Raw genomic sequence first — 15,205 nt, 5'->3', positions numbered from 1 at the left:
GTATGACTTATCTTCCTATTGTTCTCCTAGTTCCTTTATACCACACCTTTCTTCCATATCTGCTTTTTTCTGTCTCTTAATAAACAAAGAAATTTTCAAGAGATAGTAATAAAATATAACAATATAAAATAAAACTAACACAGTGGAATTAGTGAAAACTGACACAGAATTAGATAAAACACACAAATAGGAGTCCAAGAGAAGGCACAAAAAATAAACCCACTTGTTCACACAGTCAGAGGTTCCATAAAAACACCCATTTATAATGGAAGCCATACTATGTATGCAAGGGACCTAGACAGACCCATGCAGGCTCAATATATGTGGTCTCAGTCTCTGTGAGTTTATATAAGCTTATATCATATTGCTGAGAAAGCTTTGTTTTCTTGGTGTACTATACCCCTTCACATTCTTACATATTTTCTGCCTCTTATTCTTAGGCAAATGGAAAGAAAATTTATGGAAATAGCTCATTCGTGGAAATAGCTGTGTGTTCCACATTCTCCCAGTCTCTATATAATGTCTGGCAGTTGGACTCTGTTTTTGTTCTCATCTGCTCTAGGGGAAAGCTTCTCTGACAATCTCATGATGCAACCAATACTCTTGACAAAAGTTTGGATTGACTGGAGATTTCTATAGAACCACTTGGTGAACAACTGAATTAGATATAATCCAATATCTGCATTCAAAGCTTCATTTGGTGGCAAGAAATGGGACACTGGCATTCTATCTTCCCATCATTTGGTGTTTATATTTAAGTGGCTTTTATATATGAATATATTTTATAAAATTTCTAGTATATTATGTTTTCATACTACCTCCACAATGCTCTTTAATTAGCTGTCTCTGCTTCTCTTTCTCCATAACCCCGTTTTCTCTCTCTCTTCACTTTATTCTCATGTTACAGCTTCCCCTCAGTATTTCATAGCTATATATTCCATTTCTCTTTCCTAATATGCTCTATCTGTCGCACCTAGTCACTTGCCTTATACTGAACCTTATGGTTCTACAGATTTCAGTTTGTCATTGACAACAGCTAATATCCATATATAATAAAAATACATACCATACTTGTCTTTGGGTCAGGAATACCTCACTCGGGATTTTTTTCTAGTGTCATTCATTTACTTGTCAATTCCATGATGTCATTTTTTAATACCTAACTATAACTCCATTGTGTAACCATATCACATTTTCTTTATATACTTCTCTGTTGATAAATATCTAAATTGTTTACATTCACTGGCTATTGTAAATTAACTAGCAATGAGCATGATTCAACAAGTGTCTTTTGGTAGGATAAAGCATTCTTTGTGTTTACACCTGACCCTTGTATAGCTGAATCTTGAGATAAATGTATTCTCATTTTTCGGAGGAACCACCTCACCAATTTCTATAGTGGTTTACATGTTTTCACCTCTACCAGCAATGGATGAGTGTTCCTCTTACTCCACATCCTCAGTAGAATGAACTGTCACTACTTTTGTCAATCTTAAACATTTTGGCAGGCATGAGATGAAATCTCAAAGTCGTTTTGATATTCATTTCCCTGATGGCTAGAGATGTTAAACCTGTCTTTTTTTTATTGAAAAACTTTATTTTAGAAACAAAGATAAATGTACAAATTTTCAGAATTTTTGCATAAAAGTATACGAATACAGTTTTTTAAGTTTGTAATTAAATATTTGTGGGTATATATACATACACATATTTATATATGTAGCAATAATATAGAAAAAGAAGCTATTAATTTGAGGGGATAGGAGAGAAACTGGAAGGGACTGTAGGGAGAAAAGGGGGATGTGATACAGTTCTATTTTAATTAAAATATATTCTTTTTGTTGTTGTTGAACTTCACACAGTCTGTGAGTTGTTTCTGGGGTTTTTAGAGCTTTCTGGTGTTAGTATCCTATTATCAGTGACTGCATATTATGTCTGTTCTTTTGTGACTGGGTTATCTCACTCAGGATGATATTTTCTAGATGCATCCATTTTCTTAAGAATTTTGTTAAGTCATTGTTTCCGATAGCTGAGTAGTACTCCATTGTGTAAATGTACCACAATTTTTATATCCATTCATCTACTGAAGGACATCTGGGTTCTTTCCAGCTTCTGGCTATTATAAATAGAGCTGCAATGAATATTGTGGTGCATGTATCTTTGTTCTATGTTGGAGCATCTCTGGGGTAAATGCCCAGAAGCAGAATAACTGGCTCTTCAGGTAGTACTATGTCCATTTTTCTGAGGAACTGCCAGACTGATTTCAAGAGTGGTTGTATCAGTTTACAACCTCAACAACAGTGGAGAAGTGTTCCTCTTTCTCCACATTCTTGCCAGTATCTGTTGTCATCTGAGTTTTGGATCTTGGCCAATCTAACTGGTGTGAGGTGGAATTTCAGGGTTGTTTTGATTTGCATTTCCCTGATGGCTAAGAATGTTGAGCACTTCCTCAGATGTTTCTCAGCCATTCAACATTCCTTGATTGAGAACTTTTGTTTGGAAACCTGTCTTAATGTGTTTCTTAGCCATTTGAGTTTTTTCGTTTGTGAATTGTTTAGTTTCATAACCCAGTTTTAACTGTATTATTTTGGTTTTTGATATCTATTTTCTTGAGTTATTTCTGCACTTTAGATATTATTCCCTATTGAGTGTGGAATTGCTAAATTTTTTTTCCTATTACATAGGCTGGTGCCTTGTCTTAATAATCATGTCCTGTGCCTTACAGAAATTTTTCCTTTTCATGAAGTCCTATGTAGTAATTTTTGATCTTCATGCCTTTTCTCACACTGTTTGATTCAGAGAGCCTTTTTCTATACCTGTGAGTTCAAGGCGATTTCCCACTTCTATTCTATCAGGTTTAGTGTAGATGAATTAATGTTTAGACAGGTGGCCCATTTGGAGTTAACATTTGTGCAGGATGATAAACATGTTTTCAACCATCTAGGTTTACCATCACTATTTGTTGAAGATTCTGTTGTCTATATTTTCATTCCAAACTATTCAAAAGCTAACAAAGAGAAGAAAAAGAAGGTTAACATTGTACTTGGCTAGTGGAATCATAAGTCACATGGGGAAGGGGATTGTTTCAGCCTAATACACATCCTTCACTTTTAAAAGGCTTTACTTAAATTAAAATGTTCTTACCACATGTATGTGGTACATAGATATACATGCAGGCAAAACACATGTACACATAAAGTAAAAATAAAGGAAAAGTTTTATGTTAAGTAAGACCTAGAAAGAATTGTTAAGAAAAGAGTAACCAACTGCGAGAGAAGTATTTTTAAAAACAATGATATAGATCTAAGCATAAATGTTTTACAAACTCAGTTAATTTTAGAAAGATGATATAACACATTGTTGGAGTTGAATCAATTGTACAGATGAGGCCTACTCATCCTAAAAAAAAATTTGAATCCCAGTAAAGGTTATTGTATTCAGAGTTAAGATCTACAAGAATTTTTTTAGAGTGTGAAAAATGGACTATTTTAACCAGATAAAATAATACCAAAAGAGTATTAAAGATGATTAATGTAGCTTGTGTTTGTAAGGTAGATAGCTAAACCCTATGCTAAAAACAATCTCTACAAATAAACCATAGACTTGAACCAGTGTTTGTTATGAAACTTAAAATGAGTAAATGCATATATTCTCAAAGGAAAAGTACCCAGGTTCTGGTGACATTTGGGATATATAAAGGGTATAGAACCAATAGTGACTCTGAAGTTTTGAGTCTTTATAAAGAAAAACAAGATTCATGTGAAATGGAAATCTCACGGAGGACATGCTTGAAGAGAATGCTAGGATGGTTTGAAAGTAATGGATGCATCTTCTAAATGGACTGTCCCGAAAGTGTTTAAAATAGTTTGTCTGTATTTTATCATGTGTGTATATTTGTAGCACATCTATTTAAAAGTAGATGGAAAGGAAAATTGAGGATGCATAAAGTGGAAATTCTAAATAAGAATATGCATTTACTATACAAAAGAACAGACATAATATGCAGTCACTGATAGTGGGATGCTAACCCCAGAGGCTTGCACTCCCCCAGAAACAACTCACAGACTGTATGAAGTCCAAGAAATAAAAAAAACAAAACAAAACAAAAAAATATTTACAAAACAAGAAGACTTTGACTCTTTCCATGTTGCGTTTTGTTCTGCATGTACTTTACGCTCATTGTAACTATTAGGTTTTCAATGCATACTGTCAAGCCTTTGAAAAAATCAAGTACTGACTAAAAAATGTATTCATGTAGTTTTATGTAAAAGTTATTTTAAAGTCTGAAAAAAGTACTGACAAAAATGTATAATTTTAAGCAAAAATGTTTAAAATCTGTACATTTATCTGTTTTGTAAAATAAAGTTGTTTTTTAAAAAAAGAATATGCATTTTGAAATGAAGATGGAAGGTTAACACAAGTAACAGTAAAGCCATAAGGAGGAACTATGACACTTGAAGACAAGGAAACATGTATGACTTTAAAGGAGATGACTTATAGACTAGAAATCAAGTTCTGATGAAGAGTCAGGTTAAGAGGAAGAAATGAGACTTAGAAAACAGAGTGTCACCTGTTTTAAGAAGGAGAGAATGAACTGTAAGAAAGAAAATCCTGTTTTCTGATGTATCTTGATGTTGAAGCAGTCTCTGATATTTAATTGAGCAATCAGGGACAAGATTATCCAACTGGAAAGCAAGTGGAACCAAAGATATTAGATTTAGAGGGTCAGATGTAAGGTGCATTGAAATACAAAAACACAGAATCCATGTAAAAAAGCATAAAAGCAGTCCAGGGCATCCACAAGATGGTTCTGAACATTTGATGATGTGTTTACTAAATGTTTAGATCAATGAGTTTTTACATCTATATATAGCATAATCCTATTCTGTATTATAGAATGATAGCATAACATCCAAATGAAGCTGGCTTCAAACCTAATCACATAAAATAGTGATTATATAGTCATTTAAATGAATTAAAATGATGTCCTAAAAAGGAAAAGTATTAAAATTCTTCTATTTTTAGTGACAAAGTCAAACAATGCATAAAGAAGCAAAATAACTGTTTACAGACATTCTCTTAGGAATTCAGTAAATTGTACGAGAGCATCAGTTCTGTCTGTTGTCTTCAGCATCTGTTTAACACAGAGCTTTTTGATGCTTAATCTTTAATGAGCTAAGACTTCCATTTTATTAATAAAGACACATGATCAAATAGAAATTTAAGAAGTAACAAATTCTTTTAAAAGAGAAGAAATGCAGTCGCTATTTCAATTGATGCAAACTGATTAAGCAGTCCAAGAACCTTCTGTATAACCCAAGAGTTGTCAGTATAACAGTTATATTTTACACTGTGCTCAGGAAATATTAACTCCTGTACTCAAATAGAGACCAAATGAGAATCTGGTTTCTGGGACATTATTGTAGATCACTTCACAGGTGATTAGTGGATGTCATTTCTTATCTACTAATTCCTTTCATTTTGAAAACTTAATTACTTTTAAATGAGTTGCCAATCAATAGTTTTAGAAAATAACTTCTTCTGTAGCTTAGTGGCAGGCCTGGAATATGCCTGCATGATATGTAGATTGGTTTGTGGCCAGCACGGTCTACTGCTTTACCCAAAAACATCTTTCCTTCCATAATTGACTTTGCTTTACTAATTGCCTACCTATGCTATTCAAACCCTAGAGTAAATCTGGATGCACCAAACACCCACAAAGGAATCTGCTTGTTTATTCAGCTGGAATGATTTATTTGAACATAATGTTAAATTCATGGTTTGGGCATCAACCCAAATGTTCATATGACATTTGTAAACAAAATTATTTAATCCATATAATTATATAATGTGTAAATGACAGCACTCAAACAACTATTTTAGATCACTTGAGAGAGAAAGCATTACAGAATAAATAAGTTATTATTGGCTAGTGTAAATATTTCGGCTACATAAAGTTTATATATAAATAATTAAATTATATGAATTATACAGATGTTATAGTGGGTAAAGCACTTGCCATTTAACATAAAGACTTGAGTTTAAATTTTCAGAACTCATGAAAGTGAGGAATAGTGGTATTTGTAGCTGTAGTTTGCTACTTTGTGGAGTATTCTTTGTTCTACTCTTCTCCACAATTTTATCTACCCTTTCAACATCCTAACACTTGATAGGCCCAAAAAGGATTAAAAGAAAAGAGGAAAGTGTTTTTATTAGACTACTTCCCATTGATTACAGGCATTACATTCCTTGGGGAAAGTTTGATCTTCACTATCAGGACATCTATGTTTTCCTTCCTATTCTTTATCCATGAGTTCATAACAAATAGTGACCGCCAACAACTAACCAACAACAACCAATAAACAACTGAACAACCATCAACTAACTAATAACCCACGCCATATTTCAGACTCCTAGAATTGATATACACTTTGAGAAGTTCCAAATTTTTCAAACATTATGCAATCACAGAAATTATCTGCAATTGGAGAAATGATGCATCTGCTAGATCAAGAGGATAATCATAATCAGCTGCTATGGACAATCTGCAATACCCTATATCATATATCTGGGATTAATACAGAAACATATCCATTTAATATTTCTGCATTTTTAACAGGAAATCAAAATTTCAGATTTCTCACGACAGACGTAGATCTGTGTTTTCAGTGTTTCTGGGGCTATAGTTGAGGCAGAGACAGGTGAACAAATTTATAGAAGTAATCAGCCAACTAACCTGGCGCATGGAACTGCCAACAGCAATGTGATGCTTTATCAAACAACATGGAATGACAAGCACCAGCACTTGGGGTTGTCGTTGTCTCCCGACCTCCACACGCACTCCATGGCATGAGCACATGCCATGAAAACACAGTCATACATAAAACACACACACATACACACACACCACACACACACACACACACACACACTCACACATCCACACCAAAGTATTTCAAATATAAAAACAAAAGAAAACATGAGATTAAATGATTTGTATCAGTAAAAATGTAGTGTGGCATAGGGTGTTGTAGACATTCTGTGAAGTGTATATGAACATCCTGTCTCACTAGGTTACTACATGAGCACAGCAGGAAGTTGCAATTTTGAAAGGACTTCAGGAGACTGGCCCGTGGACTGTGGACTCACACAGGATCCTGAAGATGATTTGGATTGGAGCATCGGCAGTGTAATTCCCACTGAAGTCTTGAGCCCAGATTCGGACCACACACCAGGTAAATCCAGCAACCATAAGCATGTATAGTGGTATTTATAAATGGTCCTGCTGGATAGACATTAGTAGGTTTTGTAAAAGGGCTGTCCCTTCTGTCTTAACCAGGGAAAGGTTAAATGGATTCAGTTGTCACTGCTTCAAGAAAGTCTATGACACTTTAAGAACAAAAATAAATAAGCATATTAAGTACAGAAATTTTAATTAACTCCTGACAGAATTATATTTCTCAGTAAAGTGATAAAATTTCACAAAGAAACAATTTTCAGAAATAATAATCAAACTGTGGTTAGCCATCAGTGACCGTACCAAATACTATATCGTACAATATGATACTAAAGACACCACAGGATGACTTGTGAAATATTAAAAAAAAATTCATATCCTTGCTGCAAAGAATTGGAAATGTCTCTCATAACTTACAATTTTTTTTCAAATTAGTATTTGCCTTTTTTTGTCCTCTAAACTCTCCCTTGTTAATTGCCTTCTTGTTCTATCCCCAAAACTATGGCCTCATTTTCTTTAACTATTGTTTTAGGAGGCTATTCATTTTATTCTAATGTGAAATATATGTATTTTAAAGTTAACAAATAATTTGAAATATTTGATTTATTTTATTTCACTTGTCAACATGAACATTATTGTAGGATGGGTTGACATTTAAATTGTTGAAATGAATAAAGGAGATCATCTGCCACAGTGTAGTCTCATATAGTCTGAATAGAACAAAAAGTCCCATTTCCTTATCAAGGTAAGGAATGCTCAGTGGAATGGCTTTGGACTTCATCAGTGTCATAAGCTTTCCTGGGACAGCATGGTGGTAGACCCTTATAAAATTACAGTTTTATCATTTCTCTGATTTCACAAGCTAATCATTTATGAAATCTATCTGTCTCTGTCTGTGTATGTTTGTCTACCTATATTTTTCCTTATTATACTAATATGAATATTTATGTAATATATTTACTTATAAATGTATATGGATATGTATGTTTGTAAAAACAATATAGGCCTATATATATATACACAAATAAATATCTATACACATAGGATTATGTATGTAAATATATTTATATATAAATATTAACATTTATATTCATAAGAACAGTACAAAAGCACAAGATAATAAATATGGAAATAAAATGGCATTTTAAAGGAAATGTATGGAAGATTGGTTTAAGCATTCTATGATCAGAAAAAAGAACACATTGTTTTAGTTTTATACTTTCTAAATAGATTGAATGTTCAAGAAGTTTGCTCATAGTATAGCTGTCTGTTCTTGTTATGTTTTATAAACTAATCTTTACTTAGAAAATTCTTATATTTTGACTAAGTTCTATTTCTTTTTCTTTTCACAGTAAAATTTGTTTCTACTATAAAAATATAAAATTAGTGTTCACTAGATCATAGGTGTAACAGGTTAGAGAATCAAAAACATCAGATCCGTTATGGGATTTCACATTTAATGCATGACCAGGCATGCATTATTTAATTCAGTAAAGAAGGGGCATGTTCTTTAATGCAGTGGCATATCTGATCATCTAATCAGAGCGCTAGAGAATTCAACCATAGTGCTATATTATATTTATACTTACATTCCACATAGAAGAAATGTTTAAATATAAGAGGAAATTAATAGAGTTTTAGAAGAAAATAGAGTGAACTACATGCAGAGGAGAGGCAGAGCCTACTTACTAACACAGAGGAAACATTTCTTAAACAAAGTTAGAAAATCTCTGGCTGAAAAGTTATATAAAAGAGTACATAAGGAGGGCACACACATAATGATATATACTTTAGTACCACTTTTATCCAGAAATATGAGTGAATACCTACCACATATAACTTATGCCATATTGCAGTTCATTTATATATTTATATGTGTTTGTGCAGGAACATTTTCAACTACTGCTCGTTCATCAGAGATTACATAAGAGAACCTTGTCATAATGGATCTTACGTTCTAGTAGGGGGGCAAAGGCAATATGTACAAATGATTGATAAGGCTTATGACTTGTTATTAGTTGATAGAGAAAAGGAAATAAGGTCAGAGCTGGTGGGATTTGGAAAGACAGTAGATGATGCATGAATAGTCAAGATAGGGATACAGTGCACATAGGCTGGTGAAAAAAGGCAACCAAGGAAATCCTAGTAGGAACAAGGGCATAGAAAGGAGAGTGAGTGAACCAGTTGCCTGAGTTACTACTTCCATTTTTTAATAACAGCTTTTCTCAATTGTTCATTTTATAAATATTATACCAATAAGAAATATGACACTTGAATATTTTAAATATCAATAAGCATGCTAAAGTTTTTCATTTAATCTAGTACATTGATGAGTTGTAGTATAACTTTTAAAAAGCTTGCATTTCTATAAACAATTTTTTATTGTTTTGTCATGTCTGCTTTCTTGGATTTCTATACTACATTCTGTTATCATTTGTGTGTGTGTGTGTGTGTGTGTGTGTGTGTGTGTGTGTGTGTGTGTGTGTTTGTTTGTTCGTGTGTCTACTTTAATGGATTTTTATATCTACAACTATTTCAATCATCATTCCTCATTAATCACTTTCAAACCCCCAGTATTAGGTAGGAGAGAAAGAAGGTTAGAGAAAAAAGAGGCATAGATCTTTTCAGATTACTTTATGCTAATTATGGTCATCAAGATTTAGGACCATGTTCAATCTTTGTCATTAGAATAACCAACCTTCCAGAAATCTAGCAATGACAATCTAGCAATACAACAAACATAACTGCTGGGACCAGCAAAAGCAGGTTCAGCAGCAGGAGGAGAGGCAGCTCTCACAGGTCCTGTAGAGGTATTTGTCTGTATACCCAGTCCGGGGTCCCCAAAATTAAATTATATGCTGGAAAAATCATGTATCTCCTAGAGCAGAAGACAATTATAGTTAACAGCAATGGACAAACTGAACCAGCACCATACTCCACCCATAAGATTAACACAAAAACATATTTTCAAAACATAACTGGATTTCCAAGGAAACCAAAACTCTCATTACAGTATTCCAGACCTTTATAGAATATATTATGTACCTCAGATTGGTTTTAAATTTTTGACAACCCTTCTGCTCTTCTTTCCATGATGTGAGGGCTTTAATCTTAATTGTCAACTTAATTGGATTGAGAATCATTGTGCAACATTTCAAGGTATTTCTAGACTTGTTACCTGAGTAAGGAAGGCACACCTTGAATGTGGGAAATACCATCTCATAGGGTGTAGGTGCAAGACTAAAAAGCGTGAGCTGAGCACCATACTTCAGTCCTTTCAGACTCCAGCCACCTTGATTTTCCCACCATGACTGACTGTATTCCTTCTTAAATCTTGTGCAAAGGTGAACCATTCCTTAAGTTCATTTTATCAGGCATTCCTGTCATGAAAACATAAAAAGTGACTAATATACAACACGAACCACCATTTATAGCTACTTCTATTGTTATTAACATATTAGGCCTTGTGGTTATTTAAATAGGTATGGCTGTCATAGACTCATTTGTGTGAATTCTTGGCCCATTGAGTGTGGCAATATAAGGAGGTGTGGTTTTATCGTAATAGGCATGACCTTGTTGGAAAAAGTGTGTAATGTTGGAGAGGTTGCATATATGCCCAGCCATGCTCAGTGTGACAGTTCTTTTCTGCTGCATGTGGATCAAAATATAGAATTCTCAACTCTTCCTCCAAGACCATGTCTACTTGTAAGCTGCCATGTGTCCAATCATGATGATAGTGAACTATCAAACTGTAATTAAAAAAAATCCCAGTGAAATATTTTCCTTTAAAAGGTTGCCTTTGTCATGGTATCTCACACAATAATAAAAGCCAAACTAAGTCAGGCATTGAAACTATTTAAGTTGGTTATATGGCACATTCTAATGATCCCAGTACTTGGGAGGCAGAGCGTGATAAATCTAGATGGGTTCAGGCCAACTAGGTCTACATAGAGAGTTACAGAATAGCCTAGACTACATAGTGAGACCTAGTCTCAAAAACCAAACAAACATAAAAATAAAACCAAAACCAAAGTTTAAAAGTGTTTTATTTTATTAATATGATTTAGTAGGTTTGTTCTTTTAAAATAATGTTACACATCTATATATTTGGAAATATTTTTAAAATGTATTTCTGATGACATTATCCTGATTCAAGGATGAAGCAGCAACAAAATTAGGTATTCAGCTCTTTGGATCATATGGTAATCAAATTTCAGAGGTTCAATACATATTACTTTTCCTGGAGACTATGTGAGAACTTGGCTGTTGTCCATCTGTGTTGCTGTGCTTAAGACAATGACATGGACATAAATATGCCTTAGTACTTTAGACCTACCCACAGAATTATCCCTTACTTAAAGAGGGACTGAAAAACTATATTGAGTTTTTAATATTCTATCATTAGCAGTGATACAGAATTCTGGTAGTCTCAACTGTGAAAGTTGAAAGAATAGTCAATAGACATGACAGTGCACATCAGAGTTCAACAAGACCACATAAGTTAACAGTGATGCGTCTTAATGAAAAAAGTAAGGGCTATTAGTTGGATAAATGTTTGTATTTGTTGAATTTCAATAGTATGTGTAAGGTCTCCTGAGTACATAAAAGAATTTTTTTTTTGGTTATTTGTACAATTTTATCTTAACTCTGTTTTCCACAGACAAAGAAATATAATTTTTCTAATAAAATGCTATATTATCTCTGTTAATGAGTATATTTTCACTGTTTTCTCAAAAGAACCTGATTATATCATCTTGACTAAAGAATATGTCTCAGCAAATTAGTTTAGGCATTTCTGAGACTATAGACTTGCAAATAAATGTTAAGGACATTAATTAATTTTGATCCTCTGGTAAAAACAAAGATTTTGAAAGACCAACATATTTAAGGGGCTTATATATTTTTATAAGCATTGCAGTGTCACTGTTAACTAAGGTGATATTTGTAGATCTTTCACTTATTGCATTAGAAATGTCTAAGGACAGTTTTCACACTTAACACAGGCTTATTCATGATTAATTTTAGAGGAATTGCTGAATTGTAAAGAGGAACTATGAGCATGAATCTATGCTGTAGTCTTCAGAAAAAACATATTTACTCTCAATATATGTTCAGTTTAATATAAAGAATGTCATTTGAATGACTAAAATTAATGTAGGCAGAACAAAGAAGGCGTCTTATTTTTCTTCATGATTTTATTTTCTCTTTAATGATATAATTGATCACCTTCATAACTAAACTATAAACCCTAATTGTTTAATGGTAGGGAAGTCACAACATCTGTAATTTATACATTTTCTGTAGCATTTGATCACTTTTAATATGTATGTATGTAGGTCATATGTTACTGGTTCTGCATTCTTTTGTTTTGTTGCAGCCCTATCATTTGATAAATATATTTTTCAAAACCTACTTTAATGGGGGTATTTAAATTCTTTAACCTCACTTCTAACTCACTACCCTAAGAGGTAATGGAAAGGATAGGTTAATAGGGCAAAGTAGGATGTGAATCCATTTTGAGACAGTTCTTTGGGGTGAATCCAATTCATGTTAGGGTATTCACAGTTCTGTTCATAGGAATCAGCAGTGGTAGCTTGATACATTCAGGAACACAATTAATGAATCAGCAACAGTAGTTCAATCCAGATGAAACCAAAAGGCTTCTGCAAATCCACAGAGACCATGAAAGTGGCAAGGTGTTGCCAGAATAACACCAGCAGAACAATACCAGATAATCTTTGGTATGTTCTCTCTACAAAGTCATGACAAACAAAGATTGACAACTAGTGGCAAGGTAAATCAACACCACACAGCATTATCAATGAAGACCAGTATAAGCAAAGCCCAACAAAGACCAGCAAAGAGTAGAAAAATGAATCAATACCACATAGCATCATCCACTCTTTGTTGGGTTATATTTATATCCTTTCAAAACATCACATATTCTATCAAGCATCTACTCCACCAAAACATCACTTGTTTTTTTTTCCAGACAGTCTCAAGAAAACAACATGAGTCTTTTTTTAGCAAATATGTTCTTCCAGAAAAACATCACACAACAAAACTGAGTTTCCAAAGAAACCAGAAAATTCTCCCTTCAAGAAAGAGTCCCATGTATTCATGATATGTATAAAACTCAACACATAGCTAAGGATGAAAATACCTTCCAAAATACTGGGATTATAGTTGTATAATATCTTGTCTGTCCTTATAGCAATACTTTAAAATAAAACATATTCAATAGATATAATTTATTTGATATTTTATAGTATCATTCAGACTGGGTAAGAAATAACTGTATTCCTTAAGAGACATATGTTCTTTCATTTCTATTCCAAAAATAAAGAAGCATGTATAATAAATTATTTCTATATGTCTACATCACAAATTATCAAAGACTGAACAGTAAGACCAGATCAGAAATCTTAACCCTAGCTATTTTTAGGGCATCATCATGCTGTTTCTTGCTTTTATGCTCCTCTATCTGGCTTTCCTTCAACTCATCAAGCAAGACTACCTTGCTTTAATTAATTGTAGGCATTTACCCTTGTTTTCTGAAAAGGCACAAGAAGGCTCCAATATTTAGTTATGGATAGTGACAAAAAATAACATGTAATTTTATGTAGAAAATCTAATTCTTTATACAGATAGCATATATTTATGATTCAGTACAGTCTGCTCTATACACATGCACATATATGAATATGTGTATTCACACAAAAAAGTCCATATTGTTACATAGTTTAACCAAACACCCCAGAGTTCCCAGGGACTAAAACACCAAGTAATAAATACACATGGAGGAGCCTATGGCTCCAGCTGCATGTGCAGCAGAGAACAGCATTGTCTGGAATCAACAGGAGGAGTAGCCTTTGGTTCTGTGAAGCCTCTTTTCTCCAGTGTAAGAGAATGCCTGCCAGGACATTGAGGTGAGTGTGGGTGGAAGTAGGTACATCTTCATAGAAGCAGAAGAGGAGGAAATTGAAAAGGATGAAAAGGGGATTCCATCAGAAATGTAAATACATAAAATATCAAATACAAAATGTTGTGACTGTACTCAGAAAGCTTGAAAGAATTTTAAGAGTTTATGAGGAGAAGGAAGATAAAGGGGAAAATAGAGTGGGGATAGAAGAAGAGAAGGTGATACAGAAGGTGATATAGAAAAAAGGAAAACAGGGGAGGAAGAGTTAGGAGATTATGATAGAATGGCCAGATGGAATGAAGCAAACATAGTAGAAACCCAAGCCTTAGGAAATTAGGCTTACCATATATATACCACAGGAACATATAAAAATGTCCTGAAATCAAACTGGAAATTGCCATTGTAGACTGAATAGTGTTACTCCCCCAAATTTTTGTTTGTAGATCTTTAAGTCTTTAATCCCAGATCTTACTGTATTTAAAGACAGAAACTTGGAAATGTCAATTTGTGTTAAATTAAGTGACAATAATGAGATCCTCCTGGGATTAGGGCACTTGTGAGGAAAGACAATAGAAATGAGCTTTTATAGAGAACAAAGTTAGAGATAGAGGCACGAATGGATTGATTCAAAAGTGAAGCATCACAACGAATTAACTATTCTGATGTTCAAGTGGATGTTAATTTCTTGAAACCAATGAAAGAGCATGCAGGAGAAAATGGGTATGGTGCTTTGATTTTTCATCTTTAGGATTATGACAACATAAAATTCTGATGTGAAAGTCACTCAGTCATAATACTTGATTATGACTGCTCTAGCAGACTAACACAAATACCAAGAAAGTGCAAAGGAATTCAACTAAGAAACAGCACAAGAATATGTAGACAAGCAGGGAACATGGCCTCACCCTGTGTATGTCCTCTACTAAACAGATTTTAATCTAACTAACTACATGAAAGTTGCTTCTTTTATTAAGTTAATGATCAGAAAAGTGCTGTACAGAAAATTGACCACCTGCCTAGAAAAGAATTAGCTTAAATAATTACAT

At 33.5% G+C, this 15,205-nt stretch overlaps 1 protein-coding gene across 1 annotated transcript in view; it reads left to right on the top strand.

Moving 5' to 3' along the window:
• MALRD1 (MAM and LDL receptor class A domain containing 1) overlaps positions 1-15,205 on the top strand; it is a gene marked incomplete at both ends in the record, with an annotated part of 691,362 nt that overhangs the window by 491,412 nt on the left and 184,745 nt on the right. Inside the window, one exon of the mRNA XM_080918486.1 lies at positions 7,074-7,235. Coding sequence (XP_080774612.1) covers positions 7,074-7,235 — 162 coding nt within the window. The remainder of the gene's footprint in view (positions 1-7,073; positions 7,236-15,205) is intronic.

The sequence above is a fragment of the Micromys minutus genome, assembly GCF_963924665.1.
Source record: "Micromys minutus genome assembly, chromosome: 6".
NCBI classification, from domain to species: domain Eukaryota; kingdom Metazoa; phylum Chordata; class Mammalia; order Rodentia; family Muridae; genus Micromys; species Micromys minutus.
This window is presented reverse-complemented; position numbering and strand designations above follow the sequence as displayed.